Raw genomic sequence first — 22,384 nt, 5'->3', positions numbered from 1 at the left:
AGCTGTGACTTTATCTTTGCTTTAAAATCAATCCCAATGCCTCCAGACTAACCTTGTAGCTGTATTCTCTCATCAGTAGATCTGTGCAAATAAATATGTGCCATATATATTCTTTGGAATGCCCACATTTTTCCTTAAGCATTACAATTGGAAGTGGATACAATATTCTACCTTAAGTTTGTTCCGTGTAAGTTCAACGTAACTTCCTTTATTTTGTACTCATATATATATATAAAGCCTGAGGAACCCAAATGCTTTCCTCACAACTGAGAATATTAATTAGAATTAATACATGAATCTATATAAGTGAAGGCATGTACATTGGTAAATTAAAATTATTTTTAAAAATGTACAGATATGGGAAATTTGAACTAAAAAACATGAAGTGGTAGAAAGACTCAACAGGTCGGGCAGTATCTGTAGAAGAGAAACTAGGTTAACATTTCAGATAAAGACCCCCTGGAGAGAACTGAGATAAAGGAAAGATGCGGAGGGAGAGATACAACAAAAGGAATACTGTATCTCTGATAACCCAGGGTTTCTATTGGTAATAAAGTGTTGCTGACGCCTTCTACTTGAGGGAAGATAGAAAAATGGACAAAAAACAAAAGCACACATAACTGCTGCAAAACATTGGTCAAATTGATTAAGTGCCTAGCAGTGAAACCAGTGTCAATCAAGATAAAGAATTTTACAGATGAATAATTGACAGGAGTTCTGGCAGGTCTAATGCAAGAAAAGTGAGTTCCTAAGTATCTTGAATTCAATATTGAGTCATGAAGGCTGCAATATATTCCAACAGAAGATGGGGTGCTGACCTCAAACTTAGATTGGACCTTGTAACACTGTGCAGGAACTCAGTGTGGTCAGAGGGTGAGTGAGATGGAGATTTAGAGAGACAAACAACTGGAAGTTCAGGGTTGGAGAAAAAGTGGTCTGCAAATCAGTTGCCCAATTATGAAGCAGTTTCTTCTGAAAATGAACTAGAAAGTTCTCAATCATGGGCTGCCACCAAAATACTAATTCCTCCTTGTGAGTCTGCGGAAATCCCAAAAGCTTTTCTACCAGACCACCTCAAAATGCACCTATTCATAGCCTCATTGAAGTTAATTGCTGGGAAACAAGCCAACATGTTATCCAAAACTGCTAAGCTATCCTGCTTTCCTTCGATCCCTGAATGACATCCAAAATATACTAATACTAAATATACTAAAACTTACACATTTTGTTCCCAATATACTGTCTAGTTAGACAAGAGTTCAAAGTGGTGGTGGTGTGGGGGGGGGGGGGGGGGCGAGGAGGAGAAGAGAGGAGGAAGCTGATGACATTAGGTGTGGGAATTAAATTTAAGAGTGTGGGACCTATTTTCTGATGATAGGGCTAATGATTCAGAGTAAGAACAGGCCAGAACATACTGCAAATTTGAATGGGTAAGTTGAGCAGTGTTAAATCTGAGACTTCGGAGAGCAAGAAATAAACCATAAACACAATTTTAAAGGTATCATGGCTCCCTTCCTGTTTGTTTAGATTTCTCCACTCACTAAAGCAGATGCAGGAGAATATGAATGCCATGCATCTAACGCCAAGGGAGAGGCTACAGCTACTGGAAGTATACATGTGGTTGATGAACTTAAAGGTAAGTGCAGCAAATGATGGGTGTCATATACAGGTGTGCTTCAGCATTTCAAGTTTAACTGAAGAAATTTATGACAGGTTGCCAATAAGACATGAAACCACAAAAGATGGTCATTTAGCCAAGCATGCAAAAACACCTCCATCAGCTCCTCCTCCAAGTGATGCACCAAAATTGATATAGTTTATCATCTCTGGATTCAAATCTTTGAAATCTTCAGTCCTCAAAAACTCCCATCTTCCTCTCACCATCCCTGAAAACCCCAAACCTCCTTTCTCCTCAGACACTACCAACACGCTTCCCCCTTCTGATCCCAGCTCTAATCGTGCCATGTCACCATTCCCTCTGGCCTTTGCCTCTCCAAGGCAAAACTTTCTGTCCTTGGGTGGGGCCTCACTTTTGTCCCTCTGCGCCTAAACCTCAGTGAGTTCTGCGCCTGCCATTACGCCGTGCCTTTCTTCCACCTCCTCCATCTCCAAGCCTGCATCTTTGGCAAGGACTCTCCACTCCACACCCATGACCGTTTCTCCCGTCTTAACACTCTCCCTCTTCTTGAAAACCTCACCCTGGGCTTCTGCCCGCACTGGACCTTTTTCAATACTCTCCCCACTCCCCCTGCACTGCTCCTAACCTCACCATCAAACACGCAGATAAAGTGGGTGCTGTAGTAGTCTGGTAAACTATATTTCTTCCCACCCTGTTAATTGTAAAAATGCTATCCCCTTCTCTCAATTCCTCCATCTCCACCACATCTGCTCTCAGGATGAGGCTTTTCATTGCAGAACGAAGGAGTTGCCCTCCTCTTTTAAAAAAAAATAAAAGGGGGGGGAAGCTTCCTTTTCTCCACCATCCATGCTGCCTTCAACCACATTTCTTCCATTTCACGCACATCTGCACTTACCCCGTCCTTCCACCAACCTACCAGGGATAGGGTTCTTGTTATTCTCACGTACCACCCCAACAGCCTGTATCCAGCATTTAATTCTTCGCAACTTCTATCATCTCCAGTGGGAACCCACCACCAAATACATCTTTCCCTCCCCCCCCCACCCACTTTCTGCTTTCCACAGGGATCACTCCCTACGAAACTCCCTTGTTCATTCATTCCTCCCCACTGATTCCCCTTCTGGCACTTATCCTTGTAAGCAGAACAAGTGCTACACCTGCCCCTACATCTCCTCCCTCACTAACATTCATAGCCCCAAACAGTCCTTCCAGGTGAGGTGACACTTCACCTGTGAGTCTGTTGGGGGTCATATACTGTGTCCTGTTCTCCCAGCACGACCTCCTGTATATCGGTGAGACCAGACGTAGATTGGGAGACCACTTCCCCAAGCACCTACGCTCCATTTGCCAGAAGAAGCGGGTTCTCCCAGTGGCCACCCATTTTAATTCCACTTCCCATTCCCATATGCCAATCCATGGCCTCCTCTACTGTTGAGATAAGGCCACACTGAGAATGGAGCAACAAAACGTTGGGTTCTGTCTGGGTAGCCTCCAATCTGATGGCAAGATCAGTTTCTCAAGCTTCTGGTAATGCTTCCCCACCCCCTTTTCCCCCTCTCACCTCATCTCCTTGCCTGCCCATCACCTCACTCTGGTGCTCTTCCCCCTTTTCTTCCATAGCCTTCTGTCTTCTATTAGATTCCCACTTCTCCAGCCCTGTATCTCTTTCACCAATCAACTTCCCAGTTCTTTACTTCATTCCTCCCCCTCCCGGTTTCACCTATCAGTCTTGTTTCTCTCTCTCCCCTTCCCCCACCTTTTAAATCTATTCATCTTTCTACCTCCAAGTCCTGCTGAAGGGCCTTGGCCCAAAATGTCAACCGTACTTTGTTCAGCTCCTTCAGCATTTTGTGTGTGTTGCTTGAATTTTCATCACCTGCAGATTTTTTTTTGTTTGTGAATGTCATTGCCAGTGTATGTCAGCTGAGCTGGCACCAAATATTCCTATGGAAGTAGAAGACTTCTGACAAAGACTGTGTGTAGCTACAGCAGTTATATTCGGATGCTAAAACAAATGGATGGTTATTATATATGATCCCGTGAAATGCATTCAACTTGCCAACTATGCAAGAACTGTATTTTTTTCCTATTAACCTCTGGTGTTTCGTCCCGCAGAGAACGCATGAGAAAAATGACGAAAGGCAGCCTGAACCACAAGCACGGCTACTTGCAGAGAATTCTGTGACTAAGTGTAGACTCTGCGCAATGTTTTTTTCCATATCCTATAAATTAAGTTTTACAGGGACATCTATCTCATTCTTCTACACTGTATTAACTCAGTTACTTATTATGGTTTATGTAGCTTTTATATTTACTCTGCTTGCAATAAGATGTAAATCAATAAGTACAAGGGGAAGAAGTTGTTATATTATCAAAGAAAATAAACAAAATTTACATAAAACTTAAAATACAGAAGTTTATTTTTGTTCTCACAAAATCTACTTACAACACTGGCAAAAAAAATAAATTCACAACTGAGAACATACAAATAAAAGTGTGGCTCAAGATCTGGTACTTGAACAAGAAATGCCCTTTTCTGTACCAACTTGTGCACTTAGTTCTGCAAGTAACTTTGCCAGTCACATATTTCCTTATCTATATTTAAGATGGTTTGGCTGTGTGATGATCATGTTCAGTCCATCATGAAACCATCATTCGTGGTGCAATACTCATTGACATCAATTCTTGAAAGAGAAGTTTACAGGCGTAGGGCATCCGGACCAAAGAAATCTGCAAATCAAACAAGATAATTATAAATCAATTTTGTAAAACAGTAATTCAAATTTTGTTTCTTTAATAATGATACTGACATTTCTGACTGGCCACAGTTTATCCTCATTAAAAATCATGCTTATGAATGATGCCTTCAGTTACCGTCGAGAAATTGGAGCCACTTACATCAGCCAAACCTTGTAAAGACTAGAGCTACACTGTAATTTATGGTGGATGGGGTCCAATCCAGCAAGCTGCTTTCTTAAGCTTCTTAAGGGTTGTTGAAGCCGCACTCACCCCAGCAGATGGAGTTTTTATTCACCTTAGTAATGTGCCAAGCAGGAGATTAATTACTTGCCTCATTAAATTCAGCTTCTGACCTGCTCATGTACTCACTATATTTATGTGGTTAGTCTAGTTCAGGGGTTCCCGGCCTTTTTTATGCCATGGATCCCTACCATTAATCCAGTGTAGACCCCAGGCTGGGAACCCCTGGTCTAGTTGAACTTTTAATCACTGGTGACCTCCTCCATCTAAAATGTTGAAGATGGAGGCTCAGCCAGAGTAATGCCATTGAGTGCCAGGGACAGGTGGTTAAGACTCTTCTGTTGGTTACTGACATTGTTGAGAAGCCAAAACAAAACAAAAGATGCTGGATATCTGAAATAAAACCAGAAAATGTAGGGAATTCAGGAGGTCAGATAGCATCTCTCCGTGCAAAGAACAGTTAATGTATCAGACTGAAGATTTTTCTGTCTGAACACTCTTAACAATGGTCTTCAATTGAAAACATTAACTTGCTTTCTCTTTCCCCAGATCCTGCCAGACCTGCTGAGTATTTCCTGTTTTAAATTTATGACACTGCCTGTGAGTCTCATGAACAAATGATGTTCACCATCTATCATCCCATGACTAAATATTGTCTAGAATTCAGGGGCTACCAACCTGGGGTCCATGGACCTCTTGCTTAATGGTATTGGTTCATGGCATAAAAATGGTTGGGAACCCCAGTCAATATCCTGCTGCACATAGGCATGAACTACTAACATTCCCAATTTCAGCTTAAATAGTGAATGGAAGACTAGGGATAAAGTATTGAAATGGAGCTTATGGGGCTATGAAGATTGAACTTTTGGTCCACATACAGACCAATGAATTGATAATTTTTTTTCTGGACAAACTGGGCAATGGTGGTCAGGTTATTAGCAAAAAAAATACTTGTTACAACATCTTTCATCATTTTGTTGAATAACTAACAGTATGCTGATTGGGTTTATAAATACGATTATTGGATTTTGCTGCTTTTTACAGAACTTGGTAACTTGCTTTATATGTTTGGGCAGATGTCTCCATTGTAACCACTTAGCAGCTTAGATCGTAGTGTGGTTATTTCTGAGCAGAACTCTCCAGTTCTAAAGCCATAATACAGTTTTGTCCCATATTCAATAATATGTCTTTTCTTGATTGTCTGGGGTGAAATCATGTCAGGAAAGCCATCAGAACCAATTCAGGTCTGTTTCAGACTTTTGGCCCTTGACCTCTTGGAATTGAATGGAGGTTATTCAAATACCCAGTACAGAATCTTAAAATAAGGGGGGAGACTTCAATTTCAGACTGAATATATTTCCATTAAGATCAGAGATGAAAAGTACAATTAAAATAATTCACCAAGCCAAACTAATCGCCTGCAATGGGCCTATTTTAGGCTTCAAGCACCACCAGAAGATACACTATGCCAGATACAGAAAGACTTCTGAGTGGAGTGATCCTTCATCTACCTGACTCACAATCTGCAGATCATTTAAAACGGTCACAGTTATCTAGAAACTATAGCAGGGAAGTGTAAAATAGCTTTAAGACAGCACTGTTATTATAGAGATTCCCACATAGCTGCTTTCCTCAATTAGATGCAACATACTGACACTGGCTGTTCATGCACATAGAAATGCAATAATTCAAATACAGAAACCACAATCTGTCTTTTGTATAGGGGAACCCTCAACCAAAATTGCAACTGTGCCGTCATATATGCTGCATATTCTGTATAGACACATAGCATACTTACTCAACAAATCAGAAAGATATCCCACATTACTCTGAACAACTATCATATCTTAGAAATTGTGTGGCTAAAATCTACCAAATGTCCATGCTACAGAAAACCACAATTTCATACCTACCTGAGTTTTGTTACGGCATCCTCTGCATTCGTAAGTGTGTGTTCTAGTATTGGCAATTGCCATGAGCCCACACAGATTGCATACATGCACCTGATATGGATCAGAAACCTCAAATAGCCTCTCTCTCAAAAACTGGGCTGCACCATGAGCAATCTGACAATCTCGTTCCATCTCCCCAAAACGCAGACCACCATCACTGAAAAAGAAGATCAAATCACATTTTACTGCTAGGAGCAAAGGCTAATAAATTAAAGCCAGATGTCTTTCTGAACTCTATCCCAGCAGTTATTCCTGAGTTTAGGAAAGAACTGAACAGAATCCTGATATCTGCCTCATCCCATTCTTATGTAATAAGTCTGGCCTTACTAGATACATCCTGACCCATAAACAAAAAAAATAACACAGCAAACCTGTTTACAAAAATTTGCTCAAGAATTTGCACACAGGTTGAACAATTATTGAATAATTACAAAACAAAATAATGTAAACTGGAAATGAAAGGTCTTGGCAGCCAAAAGATAACAAACAGGAGATAGCCCACGTGGCATTACACTGGAATAAAACCATAAGATAGGAGTAGAATTAGGCCATTTGCCCCATCGAGTCTGCTCCACCATTTCATCATGGCTGATCCATTTCACTCTCAGCCCCAATCTCCTGCCTTCTCCCCATAACACTTTATGACCTAAATAATCTTCAGCCACCTCTTTCAGAACCCAGGGGTGTAAACTATCGACTCCAGGCGACTTAATTACCTTCAAACTTTTCAGTTTCCCAGGCACAGTCTCCCTAATAATGACAACTTCTCTCACTTCTGCCACCTGACACACTCATACTTCTGGCATACTGCTAGTGATTCCACAGTCAACAATGATACAAAATACTTATTCAGTTTATCCACCATTTCCTTGTCCCATATTACTAACTCTCCAGCAGCATTTTCCAGCTGTTTGGTATCTACTCTCGCCCCTCTTTTACTCCTTACCTATCTGAAGAAACTGTTAATTTATTAATTGAACACAGAAGAGTATATACAGCACAAGAACAGGCCACTTGGCCCACAATGTTGTGCTGAACAGCTAAAAAAGCAAATCAAAAACACCCAAACACTAATCCCTCCTACCTACACCATGTCCATAATCACTCCATCTTCCTTATATCCATGTGCCTGTTGAAACGTTTCTTAAAAACCTCTAATGTATTTGCTCTACTGCCATACCAGATAGCACATTCCAGGCATCCATGACTCTGGGTTAAAAACTTGTCCCTCACTTCCTCCTTGAACCTAACCCCTCTCACCTTCAATGCATGCCTTCTGGTATTAGGCATTTTAACCATGGGAAACAGATACTTTCTGTCCACTCTATCTATGCTCTCATAACCTTATAAACCACTATCAGATCTCCCCTCAGCCTCCAACACTCCACAGATATACAGCGCAGAATAGGCCCTTATGGGCCATTGAGCTGTGCCACCCAGCAATCTACCAATTTAATCCTAGCCTAATCATAGGACAATTTACAACGACCAATTAACCTACCAACTAGTTAAGTCTTTGGACTGTGGGAGGAAACCAGAGCACCCAAAGGAAACCCACGCAGTCACAGGGAGAACATACGAAATCCTTACAGCAGTGATGGGAATTGAACTAGAGTCATTGATACTGTAAAGCATTGTGCTAACCCTTACGCTACCATGCAGTACTCATGGTATCCTATTTAATATTATTGGCTAGCTTAACTTCGTATTCTATCCCTTCCCCCTTTATGACTTTTTAAGTTGCTTTCTATTGGTTTTTAGAAGCATTCCAATCCTCTCACTTCCCACTAATTTGAGCTCTATTATATGCCCTCTCTTTGGCTTTGACTTCCCTCATCAGCCACAGTTGCGTTATCCTGCCTTCAGAATACTACTACTTCTTTGGGATGTATCTATCTTGCGCCTTTGGAATTGCTCCTAGAAACTCCAGCCATTGCTGTTCTGCCATCATCCCTGCTAGTGCCCCCTTCCAATCTACTTTGGGCAGCTCCTCTCATGCCTCTGTAATTCCCTTTACACCACTGTAATACAGAAACATCTGACTTTAGCTTCTCCCTCTTGAAGTGCAAGGTGAATGCCAACATATTCATGGCAGATGCAATTTAATGTGGATAAATGTGAAGTTATCCACTTTGGTGGCAAAAATAGGAAAACAGATTATTATCTGAATGGTGGCCGATTAGGAAAAGGGGAGGTGCAACGTGACCTGGGTGTCATTATACACCAGTCATTGAAAGTGGGCATGCAGGTACAGCAGGCGGTGGAAAAAGGCGAATGGTATGCTAGCATTTATAGCGAGAGGATTTGAGTACAGGAGCAGGGAGGTACTACTGCAGTTGTACAAGGCCTTGGTGAGACCGCACCTGGAGTATTGTGTGCAGTTTTGGTCCCCTAATCTGAGAAAAGACATCCTTGCCATAGAGGGAGTACAGAGAAGGTTCACCAGATTGATTCCTGGGATGGCAGGACTTTCATATGAAGAAAGAATGGATGAACTGGGCTTGTACTCATTGGAATTTAGAAGATTGAGGGGGGATCTGATTGAAACGTATAAGATCCTAAAGGGATTGGACAGGCTAGATGTAGGAAGATTGTTCCCGATGTTGGGGAAGTCCAGAATGAGGGGTCACAGTTTGAGGATAGAGGGGAAGCCTTTTAGGACCGAGATTAGGAAAAACTTCTTCACACAGAGAGTGGTGAATCTGTGGAATTCTCCGCCACAGGAAACAGTTGAGGCCAGTTCATTGGCTATATTTAAGAGGGAGTTAGATATGGCCCTTGTGGCTATGGGGGTCAGGGGGTATGGAGGGAAGGCTGGGGCGGTGTTCTGAGTTGGATGATCAGTCATGATCATAATAAATGGCAGTGCAGGCTCAAAGGGCCGAATGGCCTACTCCTGCACCTATTTTCTATGTTTCTATATTATGATCACTCTCCCCTAAAGATTCCTTTACCTTAAGCTCTATAAATCAATTCCAGTTCATTGCACTATATTTGAAAATTGCTCAAAATTGTCAGATTCAAAAATTGGAAAATATTAGCTAAATTTCAGCTTACCGAGATCTACCTTCCATAGGTTGCCTATTAAGGATCTGAACAGGTCCTCTTGCACGGGAATGAATTTTGTCATCTACCATATGTTTCAAGCGCTGATAGTAAGTAGGACCAATAAAGATCTGTGATGTGAGCTTACGTCCTGTGAATCCATTGTACAAAACCTAAAATGAGAGGGAACATATCATTAATTGTTTGCTTTTATGCAAAAAAAGCAATTATACATCCTAACCTGGATCTAGGGTCCAATCTCAAGAATACAGCCTCAGAATAAATCGACATCCCTTTAGAACTGAGGTTACTAAGAATTTCTTCAGAGTGATGAATCTGAGGAATTCACTGCCACAGAGTGCTGTGGATGTCATTTTATTTGCATTGTAAGGGTACATTTAAGACAGAGACTGATAGGTCCTTCATTGGTCAGGGAGTTAAAGGGTAAAGAGAGTAGGTGCAAGAATAGAGTTGAAAAACAGAAATCAGCCATGATTGAATGGTGGAGCAGACTCAATGGATTGAACGGCCTAATTCTGCTGTTACCTTATGGTCTAATAGCTTGCAAAAAATCCTTTCTGTATAATATCAGTTAACTTCTGGGACCTATATGCTAATATCAAATGATTAAATGCACATGAATAGCAGTCCAGAAAATCATGCCAAAAACTTAAAACTACTTTTGTTTTTGAGTGCACTTTGGGATGATTTATTCTAAAGGTGGCACAGACAAATTTATTCTTTTTGTTGACTTCATTTGTACTGTTTCATTTGTTTGGAATGTATTGAAATGAATCAAAAGATTTCCATTCAATTTTTGAATTATACTTTTCATGGATACTTCATTAAGAGCCCACAATGTAGAAAAAGGAAAGAGGAAATACTCATTTAGATGATTCCAAGATTTTCCTCTTCAAATAAAAAAAGGCTAATTTCTTGGAGATATCTCTGTTCAGTTAAGTGTCAAAGTATTTAATGTTTACTTGGAAACTGAAAGAAAAGGAAATACATCTAACGATATTCAAGCTGCGAGAAGAGTGCTCTGTCACTCTTATTAAAAAGCCGTGCCAAACTGAATAAATTCTTTTCTGTGTGCATACACATATACACACAGGAAAAATTACCTCATTGCCTCGGAGGTGATACCCATAGTCCGATAGCAAGTTTGAAATCTTCTGTACGTTAACAGCATCGTTAAAAGGTGTTGCATCACCAATTTCACCCTTATTTGCTGATACCTGGAAGTATAACAAAAGAATGAGGATACAATCAAATTATAATTACATAAAGTTAATTTCTGATTGACTTTAAACAAACCTTCCCTTGCAGACACTCAATCAAGTGACCAATTGTCATTCGAGATGGAATGGCATGTGGATTGATAATAATATCTGGGGTGATACCTTCGCATGTGAATGGCATGTCCTACGAAGCAAAAATAACCAAAGAATTAAAGTTAATGGTGAGCAAAAAGGATAAAAACTATGTAGGTAACACCTATTTGTTTTAAAAATTGTTATTTCCAACAAATTGTATTTTGTAGTGCCTTTACTATAGATGCTTCATCAGAGGGATACCAAACAATTAACATAATGCTACAAAAGGATATATTAAAGCAAAGGATCTAAAAGATTTTCCACGAATATATTAACAATCATCTTAATCAAGCAGAGTCAGAGATGCCGGTAGGTTAATGGAGGGAATTTCTTGAGGCGTTTAAGGTCTGTACCATCAGAAGGCCCTTTAAACTGTTCCCTTGTCTGATAGTCACATACATCTGGAAATGGTTGTTTTAAAATGAATTTATAGATATTATAAATCCATTGAAAACATGAAAGAACTATTAATTTACAACAGCCACACATAGAAATAATAAAATTAAACCAAGAAAACCCCTAACTTCTGATGGTCAGCCATTCAAGATGCAGTTATGATTGTTGTAAAACTGGAAGGCCTGAAGCAAGCTGCATCAGGCCGCACGACTCAGCAATGCACTGAAAACTTCTACACAGAACCACAAGGTTAACTGCAGAGCAACAGGATGGCCACCACATTTCTGTCTTCCATGCGCTGTTTCTTTGTCATGGAAACCCAAACAGAATGTGCTAATGAGCACATGGCAAACAGCCATCAGCATCCTCTTGCCCAAAATATGGCCATTATACAAGTAAATATGCAAGCTATGGGTAATAAGGTTGTTACTTGCCAGGAGGTCAAAAAGTAGATGAAACTTATTTAAGCCTTTTTATGAACCATGAAAAATAGCAAATTTTATTCTAAAACAGGAATTCAGTCACTATCCCCTTTTATTTTTTGCCTGGCTTGTTAAACAGTTCCTCCATTTTCTGCTTTTATTTTAAGAATTCCAGGGTGTGTAGTTCAAATTTTGATATTCAGCTATTTGTCCACAATTTCAAATCAATGTTTTGAATCCATAATGCAAGAACATCTCACCTCTTGTCTGTACTGGATACCACATGTACCCTTCTGACCATGGCGACTGGCAAACTTATCTCCAATTTGCGGAATTCGGACAGATCTCACCTGCACACAAAGAGCATGTGGATTAAACATTCCTAATTAAGTGAAAAGTGATATAATTTTCATTTGAATTTTTTTATTCCAGCTTTTGGGCCTCAATAGAAGGGTTATGAAAGTTACACCTGCACAAATTATATCAATGGCGTACAAACTAAAATTGCTGCATTGATGTACTGATCCAATTTCAGCCTTGCAAAGTGTGTGTGTGTGTGTGTGTATATACACACACACACACACTCGGTGCTAGGCGAATAACCTCTTCCTCAATATAAACAAGACAAAGGAGATGGTTATCAACTTCAGGAGAACTAACTCCCCCCCCCCCCCCCCTTTACATTGATGGCACAGCAGTGGAAACTGCAAGCTGTTTCAAATTCCTGGGAGACCATGTCATACATAACCATTCATGGTTCCAAAGTCAAGAAAGCCCACCAACCCCTCTGCTTTAGGAGGAGGCTGAAGAGAGCTGGACTTTGCACATCCATTCTCATGTTATTCTACAGATGTGCAGTAGAGAGCACCCTTAACAAGCTGCATCACTGCTTGGTACAGAAAATGCACTGTGATGGACAGGAAGGCTCTGCAACATGTAGTCAAAACTGCCTAATGCATCACTGGCACCAGCCAACCTGCCATCAATACATACATACGGAAAGGTGCTGGAAAAGGGCCAGTAACATCACAAAGGATTCCACATACGCTGCTCATGGACTGTTTGTCCCAATCCCCTCAGGAATGAGGATATGTTTCATCCATACCAGGACCACCAGATTCACAAACTGTTACTTTCCCGAAGCTGCATGGTTGTCCACTAACTTAACCACTACTGTATTTCCTGCCTGTCCCCTTATGTACAGCCCAGCGTCATATTATGGACATACAATCAATCTACTTATATACATTGTTTTTTTTTTATTATCAGTGTTCTTTATCTTTTGTGGTTTTTTCTGTGCTGCATCAGATCCAGAGTAACAATTATTTGATCTCCTTACACTTGAGTATAGGAAATGACATTAAGCAATCTTGAATTTTGAACTCCAGTATGGTGGGAATATGGCATATTTTAAACACATTTTGAGAGGCTGAAAGTAGGCAATCAATTTGAATCATAATGAAAATGCTCCAACCATTTCTTTAGATGGGAAAGTCTAAACTCATCAATAGATGAGTGGCATCCAAGCTAGAATAGTGCTTTACATGCAAAACACATGGGAGATAGAGTTCCCATAAATCTAGTGTCTTTGTGTTCTTAAAGGTTATTATAAATTTGGGAGATTTGACAACAACTGGCTACTGCTGCAGCATATGGCTGTTTTGTAGATTTTTTAAATTTTTCTTTATGTAATATTCATACACCAAGGAGATACAGTATTTAGTTTTTGATTCTTGCCTGTCCATCAATAGCCAAATCATATTGAAGGTTAGCCTACTAATTCCCAGAAAACTGCTGCTGAAGGTTATAATGTTAACAATTGTCAAGAGAAGGTTAAACTACCTCTTGTTGGTTGTCACTATTTTTGAGCAATTGTACGATGCAATGTTACATACAACTTACTAGCTCAAACAGAAGGGACATGAATGTGAAGAATTACAAAAGGAGGTAATACCTCAATCGTCTGTAAACAGGACAACCTTTGTAAAGAAAGAATGCTGTTGAAAAACTCAAGTTGAGTCCATGACTCAGGGAACCAAAGGGACTATAAACATAATCTCACATACAACTGGTGCCCATGAGCAGTAGTTATTTTCATCTTATAAGTTCCCAATGTCCAGTCACTGAAATTAAATAAAACCCCGAAATGCCGGACACACTAAGTAAGGCAGTATCTATGGAAAAAGACGCAGATCTGACATTTCATGTGGTAGACTCAATAGATGACAGTCTTTGATCTGAAATGTTTTGTTTTTCCACAGATGCTGCTCAATCATCTGAGTGTTTCACTTTTATTTCAGATTGTCAGTATCAGCAGTTTGTTGACTTTCATTCGCTAATAATTTAAGTTTGACCAGGGCTCCAGGGTTACGTTTTAACTTGAGTATAATGTGCAGTCACAAGCAGTCATTTTCCCCTTTAGTAGTCTGTTTTAATTCATGTTTGATCCAAAGTTGCAAATGAGCAGTGAACCCAACCAAACCCAAACTGAGTATCAGCAAGTGGCTACATGCTGTTTGACAGCAATACTGACATCCATTAATCTAATTAATTGATTGCTATGGCTATTTCAGCAGGTTGGGTTCCTCCTAATAATCATAGGACAGCAAGCTTCCGAAACAGATGGCAGGATAATCAAAAAAGTGACAAATTTTGTGCTATACAATCCCTATTCTAAGTTGAAGGATAAACCTAACTATCCATTCAATTTTTAAGCAATGATCTGCAAATCTTCTAATAATCTCCTCAGTATTAAAACTGTTTTGCCTTGAAAAAAAATTCCACTAAAACATGCACCAACAGTTTTCTGTGTATGTCAGGGAAAATCTCTGCAACTCTTATTGCCAAAATGCATTCTTACTTCATTTTGTAAAAATATTGTGAAGGGATGACATATTGATGATTTTGGTGTTTGAATAAAGAAATTAAAACTATAATAAAAATAAAAAGTTACCCTAATTTTGCAAAATTTGTATCCCTCTTGGTTTAGTGTTACCATGACCTGGTCCACAATACCAGTCTCACTTGTCCGCAGGAAGGTGCTGCAATCTCGCTTTGTGTACCGCCGATTCGTGCTCTCAAGCTCATCTTCATTTTCTGGCAGAGTTACAGTTTTGCCAATGATTACATCATCGCCTGAAACCCGCACACCAGGTGCTATTAATCCATCTTCATCCAACTTCTCATAAATAGCATGCCTCATACCTACACCAAAGACACAAAGCAACAAGAAAAATAGCTGTCACTGAATCTATTTTAGTTGAAACTGACTAACATGTCAGGAATTGTTTTTTTAATACCCACACTCGCATAACATTTGACTTCATTTTCTGCAGCAGTTTCAGTAATGAAACTTACATTAAATAAAACTAATACATTCGTAAATTTACTAATGAATATATTTTTGATCAGAAGTGATAAAATTTTTGTACAAGGGGTCATACAAAATGCTTTTGTCTTATATGGGACAAGCTATATCCAATTGCTGCAAACTAGGAAAATATTAAATACATGATAGGTCTGTCCATTTGTTCAGTTAAACTTCATGTGCCCTCAACAGGTGTTCCACTAACAGGTCAACTCTGTTTGAACTGCAAATTCATACACATATAAGTTAGGACAGATCTGGACTGAAATATAACACTTTGGTACTTCAAGGTTCACACACGCATTCTGGGCTTTGAGATGTGACCAAAAATGACAAGACTACAATAAGGTGTAAATGCTTCAGAGTAAAGAGAAGATTTTCCTGGAAAACTGTAAGAGTCCAGCTTAACCTTTACTTTTATTGGAGAAAAGAGTACTTATTATCTCAATCTCAATGGAGTGTTAATCCAGTCCACAAGACAAACTCAAACATTAAAATGTGCACAGGCAACATTTTACAATTCAGATCTCAATCAACAAGGTAAAAACAAATTCTGACTCACCCTGGCAAGTTTCCCGTGTAGGCCTCTCAAATACCTCTTCCTGATCAAAACCCTTTTTCGATTCCTGCTCTTTATATGAACGGTAGAACACAGACCTAACAAACACAAATTTGGTTACATGGAAAAATAGCAGCTTACATACATTTAAAGTACTGAAGGCATAAACAAGTTAAACAAACCTGAAATAACCCCTGTCCACCGCAGACCGATTCATGATGACAGAATCTTCTTGGTTATAACCAGTATACGAAGCAATTGCTACTATAGAGTTTATACCTAAAAGCAGAACAATGTGAACATTTCCACAAGGTTCATAATAATGTCCAGATCATTTCTGGATACAGTATTAAGGTATTTGTGAAAGCTGACAAGCTCAGTATTTATACTGTGGTGTTACGTTCACAAAACACAGGTAATAGAAAATGAACCACACACAAAATGCTGGAAGAACTAGACAAGTCAAGGCAGCATCTATGGAGGGGAACAAACAGTTGACATTTCAGACCAGAAATTAGGTGGGTAGATGGGGAGGAGAAGATGAAGTAAAAAGCTGGGAGGTGATGGGTAGAGTGAACTGGTAGTTACGCCCCCCTCCCTGCTTTTCTCTTATTTCATTCACCATTCTGGTTCCCTTTTTACCTCTTCTCTTCCCTTCCCTTTGCCTGCCCATCACTTGCCTCTGGTTCCTCTCCTCCTTCCCTTTCTTCCATGGTCCACTGTCCTTTCCTATTAGATTTCTCCTTCAGCCCTTTACCTTTTGCACTAACTTTCCAGTTTCTTACTCCTCCCCCACCCCTCACCCCACCACTTTTCCTCAGCTGATCTTATTACCTATCACTTGACAGCTTATACAGCTCCCCCCACCCCCGCCACCTTCCCTTCCAATCCTGATGAACAATCAAAACATTGACTGTTTATTGCCTTACAGATGCTACCTGACTTGCTGAGTTCCTCCAACACTGTGTGTATTGCTCAGATTTCCAGCATCTGAAGAATCTCTTGCATTTATAATGGAAAGTGAATTGCAAACTTAAAGTGTTAGGTTTAAATTGTAACGTTGCCCTATAGTTATGAGTAAAGATAACTGCTTTCAAAATAAGCTTCACAGTGAAAAGATTAAAATGAACACCAAAGCACTTCAAATACATAATTTCTACTTCTGTAACTTCTTAAATGGCATTCAAACGTATGATCAGGGTTAACACAATAAAGAGATTGGGCTTTACTTCAACAATGGCATCTACACTGATTCCATGTACTTGTAACATCTAGTTTTTTTTAAATTTTATCAGTCACTCACCAGCTGGTAGCTCTCTGAATCGCAGGTACTCCATGGAACGTGTTGTAACGAGTGGTTTCTGTGGATAGTACAGCACATGTGCCAGGGTGTCCATTCGCACATGGAAGTTGGTAATATAAACTCCCATAGCTTGTTTACCCATAGCAGATTGATACGTATTTCTGGGAGACTAGAATAATAGATGGAAAAGACAGCAAGACAGTAAATCCACCTTCAAATAAATTGTTACTTTCAGCATTAGTTTCATAGAACATATAATTAAAATTTCCCTACACCTCCCCACGGGTATGATAATGCAACTAGAACTGATAAAACAAAGACCCTTTATGATAATCAATGATGTTTCTTCTCTCAAATCAAAAGTTGTTAAATTACTAGTAACACATGAAGGGGACAGGAGGAAAACAAATATTGCACCTGAATTGGTGGATAACAATCTCAATAGGAAGGTGCAATGTCTGATCAGCAGCAAATAGGAGTGATAATTTGCAGGAGAGGGGGAGTTGGCTCGAAAGGGTAGTGAATCTGAAAACACGTATATATACTTAAATAGTTTCACTGCATAGTGCTCTGAAAAGTAAACCCTATGTTACATCATCTCAGTATAGTTGGGAGGGAAGAAAATAAATTTGCAGACCGAAAAACTAAGAATAGTCAAAAAGGTTTAATATTTAGTTATCATATATTGAAAAGAAGAAAGATGATGCCTGGAATGTCTGGTTCTTGATGTCCAAAGCCACCTGCGCAATTCTTAGTTGGTAGGTTCAGAAATTGGACTGTCTCATGGGCAGCCACAACAATTTCAGATCAGGGGACCTGTTTAAAAGGTTGATAAAAAGAGCCAAGAAAATCACAGACAGCTATATCCCCCTCCCACCCCTGACAAATCATGCATTATACAATACAAACATTGGCACAGATTTGAACAGACATTCCTTTGGTGCCACCCAGTGGTCAAAGTGTGCAAATAAGAATCATAGAGCTCAGAAATAGGCTCCTTGGTCCTACTGGCCCATGCTGATCAAAATTCTTAAAGAATGTCTCCTAACAGTGTTTAGCCGCTATTCCGCTACGCCTTTCCTATCCATGTCCCTGTCCAAGTGCTTTTGAAATGTTGTTAATGCATCTTCCTCAACCACTTCTGGTAGCTCCTTCTATATTAGGATCATCCTCTGTGTGAAATAGTTACCCCTCAGGTTTATATTAAATCTCTTCTCTCTTACCCTAAGCCTATGTCCTCTGTATTTCTTGGTTCAACAATCCTAGGAAAATGACTGTGCGCATGCAAGCCTTTCAATATTCGATGCGTTTCAATGAGATCCCCCATCATTCTTCTAAACTCCAGCGAGTACAGGCCCAGCCAGAGCTATCAAACGCTCCTGGAAACATTCTTGTGAATCTCCTCTGAACCCTCTACAATCCCGGCATGTCTTTTCTTAGATAAGGGGCCCAAAAACTGCTCACAATATTCCAAGTGCGGTCTCAAAAATACCTGATAAAGCCTCAGGATCACATCCTTATTTTTAATATTCTAATCCTCTTGAAATGAATGCTAACATTCCTTTTGCTTTCCTTACTACCAACTCAACTTGCAAGTCAACCTTCGGGAAATTCTGCATGAGGACTTCCAAGTGCCTTTGCACCTCAGATTTCTGAATTTTCTCCCTGTCTAGAAAATAGTCAGTGTCTTATTTCTTCTACTAAAGTGCATGACCATACATTCCTGACACTATTCCATCTGCCACTTCTTTGACCATTCTTCTAAGCTGTCTGTCCTTCTGCAGCCTCTGCTTCTTCAGCTCTACCCATCCCTCCATCTATCTTCATATTGTCGACAAACATGGCCACAAAGTCATCAATTTTGTCATCCAGATCACTGACATAACTTGAAAAGAAGCAGTCCCAACAGCAACCCCTGCAGAACACCATGTCGCCAGCAGCCAACCAGAAAAGGTCCCCTTTATTCCTACTCTTTACCTCCTGCCAGATAGCCAATCTTCTATCCATACCAGTATCTTTTGTATGTCCTGAGTTCTTATCTTGTTAAGTAGCCTCACAATCAGCACTTCGTCAAAAAAATTCTGAAAATCTAAGTAAACATCCATTGACTCTGGTTTGTCTATCATGAATTCCTACAGATTTGTCAAGCAAGATTTCCCCTTAAGGAAACTATGTTGACTTTGACATATTTTATCATATGCCTCCAAGTACCTGAAACGTCATACATAATAATGGACTCCAACATCTTCCCAACCACTAAAATCAGGTATATAATTTCCTTACTTTTTGCCTCCATCCCTTCTTAAAGAATGGAATGACATTTGCAATTTTCCAGAATCATTCTTGAAAGATCATTACCAATGCTTCCACAATCTCTTCAGCTCTTTCTAAACCCTGGACTGTAGTCCATCTGGTCCAGAATATTTATCTACCTTCAAATCTTTCAGCTTTCCAAGCACCTTTTCCTTAGCAAAAGCAACTGCACTGACTTCTTCCTTCTATACTCTCAAATTTCTGGCATACTGCTAGTGTCCTCCAGAATGAACACTGAAGCAAAAAACTTAAATCCATCCAGTATTTCTTTGTACTCAATTACCCCTCTCCAGCATCATTTTCCAGTGGCTCAATATCCATTCTCACTTCCTCTTTATATATCTGAAAACTTTTGGTATTTTCCTTTATATTATTGGCTTTCTTATCTTCATATTACACCTTTTCTCTCCTTATTGCTTTTTAGTTGCCCACTGTGGATTTTCAAAGTTTCCCAATCCTCTAGCTTCCCACTATTTTTTGCTATATTAAATGTCCTCACTATTGTTTTTATGCTGCCTTTGACTTCCCTTGTCAGCCATAGTGGTTTCATCCTCCCTTTAGATTACTTCTGAGTATCTCCCTGAAACTCCAGCTATTGCTGTTCTGCCTTCTATTCCAATTTAATACTGATACAAGGAAATGGTAGGTAAATGGATCATTAAAATGAAAAATCTTTAATCTTGAAGTTCACACTGCATTCCTCAATACGCAGAGATTCTCTACCAATTTTAATATCCAAGAACACAGGCCTAGAAACAATGAGAACTTTCAGAGAAAGCAAAACTGATCGTTGTGTCATGTTTTTAACAGATTTCAATAAGCTTGCTATGGGAAAGCTTAACCTCCTTTATTGGAACCAGGACAAAGTAGTAATACAACAAATTACAACGAAGTTTTCAAGAGCCAAAAGAAAATTTTGATTAGTGAGTTATGAAGAACAGGCAGAATTTGTTATCCCAAAACTAAACTGAATTGAAAGCGAATTACTAAAGAAAGTGAGTAAATCTATTGAAAAGTTGATTCCAGAGGTAACAGATGCCAGATAAGACACATCAAGAGCTTAAAGTAATTTTCGCTTGTACATGGCAATCTTGGTGTCTTTTCTTATTTCAGTGGTGGGCAAACTATTGGAGAGGATTCTCAGAGACAGGATTTATGATCACCTGGAGAAGCATAGTCTGTTAGGGATAGTCTGCATGGCTTTGTGAGTGGCAGGTCACTTCTTTGAGGAAGTGACAAAACAAACTGACAAAGTAGTGAGTGGATGTGATGTAAGTGGCATTCAAAGTTTCCCATGGCAGCCATTCAGAATGTCAGGAAGCATGAGATCCAGGTGATTGCCTTTTGCACTGAAGGCTGAGGGTGGTAGTAGATTGAGCGTATTCTGACCGGAGGGTGCTGACTAGTGGTATTCCATAAGAATGTATTCTGGGACCCATGTTATTTGTGTTTTTATCAATGATTTGGATGAGGAAGTAGAAGGGTGGGTTGGCAAGGTGCAGGTGACACGAAGTTTGGTGGTGTTGTGGGTAGTATAGAAGATTGTAGTAGATTACAATGGGTCACTGATTGGGTGCAGAGCTCGGCTGAGAAGGAGCAGTTGAGTTCAGTCGGAAAAGTGTGAAGTGATACACTTTGGAAGGTCGAACTTGATGACAAAGTACTGGTTTAGTATCAGGATTCTCAGTAGTGGAGGAACAGAAAAATCTTGGGGTCTACGTCCACAGACATCTCAAAGTTCCCATGCAAGTTGATAGAATATTTAAATCAGCTTGTGGTGTGTTGGCCTGCTTCAGTTGGGGGGGGGGGGGGGGGAAGGGAATTGAGTTTAAGAAACATGAGGGAATGTTGCAGCTCTATACAACTCTAGTTAGACCACACTTGGAATGTTGTGTTCATTATAGGAAGGATGTGGAAGCTTTGGAGAAGGTGCACAGGAGATTTACCAGGATGCTAATAGAATTAAGAGAGTATATCTTTTGAGAATAGGTTGAGCAAGCTACAGATTTTCTCTTTGAAATGAAGATGAAATATAACTTGATAGAGGTGTACATGATGATAAGAGGCATGCGTAGAGTGGACAGCCAAACTTTTCCCTAGTAATTTCCCTGTGGACACCACTGGTCAGCACCCTCTGGGCAGAATATGCTCAGTCTACTATTATGCAGAAGATGCCTTCTGCGGACGAGGCAATTCTGAATCCATGCATCCAAGTTTCCTGATTCCCATGCCCCCCGACTTTTTCCAGGCATAAATGGCTAATACAAGGAGGCATAATTTTAAGGTGCCTGGAGGAGTGAGTGAGTGAGTGTGCGTGCGTGCGTGCGTATCTCAGAGGTATTTTTTTCCACACACACACACACACAGTGGTGGGTGCATGGAATGTGCTGCCAGAGGTGCTGGTAGAGGCAGATATGTTAGGGAATTTAAGAGAATCTTAGACAGATGCATGGATGAATTAAAATTGGAGGGCTATGTAGCAGGGAAGGGTTAGATTGAACTTGAGTACGTTAAAAGTTTGGCACAACATGGTGAGTTAAAATGCTTCTACTGTACTGTCCAATGTTCTATCCTTTGCTACCACTGAAATGTTGTTACATTAACTCAAAAATAATGACAACTTTCTCTGGATGAAACTGAATCCCTGTGATATTTATTAGATCTTTCGAGAGTTTACTCTTAAACTCATCTTGGATACGTTTAGTCTTACTCACCTGATTATGATCAGGGAATGGGATAATCGATGCACAAACACCGAGAATCATGGATGGATGAATCTCACAATGTGTATATGTTGAACAGTATGCAACACCTTTTTCTTGCAAGTCATCAGGAGTCATGGCCAGCATCACAGTCTCCTCTTCTAACGTATCAATATATTCTACCACACCACTCGCCACAAGATCCTGCCAACTGAGGATGGAAATGAACTTAGTCATTACATTCAACCCAGTATTGGGTTTATTAATATCTTTACATGTACCAAGATACAAGCTCTTGTGTGTCATAAATGTCATATTATATCAATGCAGT

The 22,384-nt window shown here is 39.8% G+C and overlaps 2 protein-coding genes across 2 annotated transcripts in view; one reads left to right on the top strand and one right to left on the bottom strand.

The window, feature by feature from the left end:
* Positions 1-4,047, top strand: part of igfbp7 (insulin-like growth factor binding protein 7) — a 35,273-nt gene extending 31,226 nt beyond the window's left edge. The window contains exons 4-5 of the mRNA XM_072256319.1: positions 1,528-1,636; positions 3,755-4,047. Of these exons, the coding sequence (XP_072112420.1) occupies positions 1,528-1,636; positions 3,755-3,765 (120 nt within the window). The 3' untranslated portion in view covers positions 3,766-4,047. The remainder of the gene's footprint in view (positions 1-1,527; positions 1,637-3,754) is intronic.
* Positions 4,042-22,384, bottom strand: part of polr2b (RNA polymerase II subunit B) — a 54,233-nt gene continuing 35,890 nt past the window's right edge. Inside the window, exons 15-25 of the mRNA XM_072256318.1 lie at positions 22,066-22,264; positions 17,039-17,207; positions 15,918-16,014; positions 15,739-15,833; positions 14,763-15,013; positions 12,070-12,159; positions 10,933-11,040; positions 10,740-10,853; positions 9,628-9,788; positions 6,532-6,727; positions 4,042-4,369 (exon numbers count right to left, since the gene is read on the bottom strand). Coding sequence (XP_072112419.1) covers positions 4,280-4,369; positions 6,532-6,727; positions 9,628-9,788; positions 10,740-10,853; positions 10,933-11,040; positions 12,070-12,159; positions 14,763-15,013; positions 15,739-15,833; positions 15,918-16,014; positions 17,039-17,207; positions 22,066-22,264 — 1,570 coding nt within the window. The 3' untranslated portion in view covers positions 4,042-4,279. The remainder of the gene's footprint in view (positions 4,370-6,531; positions 6,728-9,627; positions 9,789-10,739; positions 10,854-10,932; positions 11,041-12,069; positions 12,160-14,762; positions 15,014-15,738; positions 15,834-15,917; positions 16,015-17,038; positions 17,208-22,065; positions 22,265-22,384) is intronic.

This window comes from Mobula birostris, chromosome 4, assembly GCF_030028105.1.
Source record: "Mobula birostris isolate sMobBir1 chromosome 4, sMobBir1.hap1, whole genome shotgun sequence".
Classification (NCBI taxonomy): domain Eukaryota; kingdom Metazoa; phylum Chordata; class Chondrichthyes; order Myliobatiformes; family Myliobatidae; genus Mobula; species Mobula birostris.
This window is presented reverse-complemented; position numbering and strand designations above follow the sequence as displayed.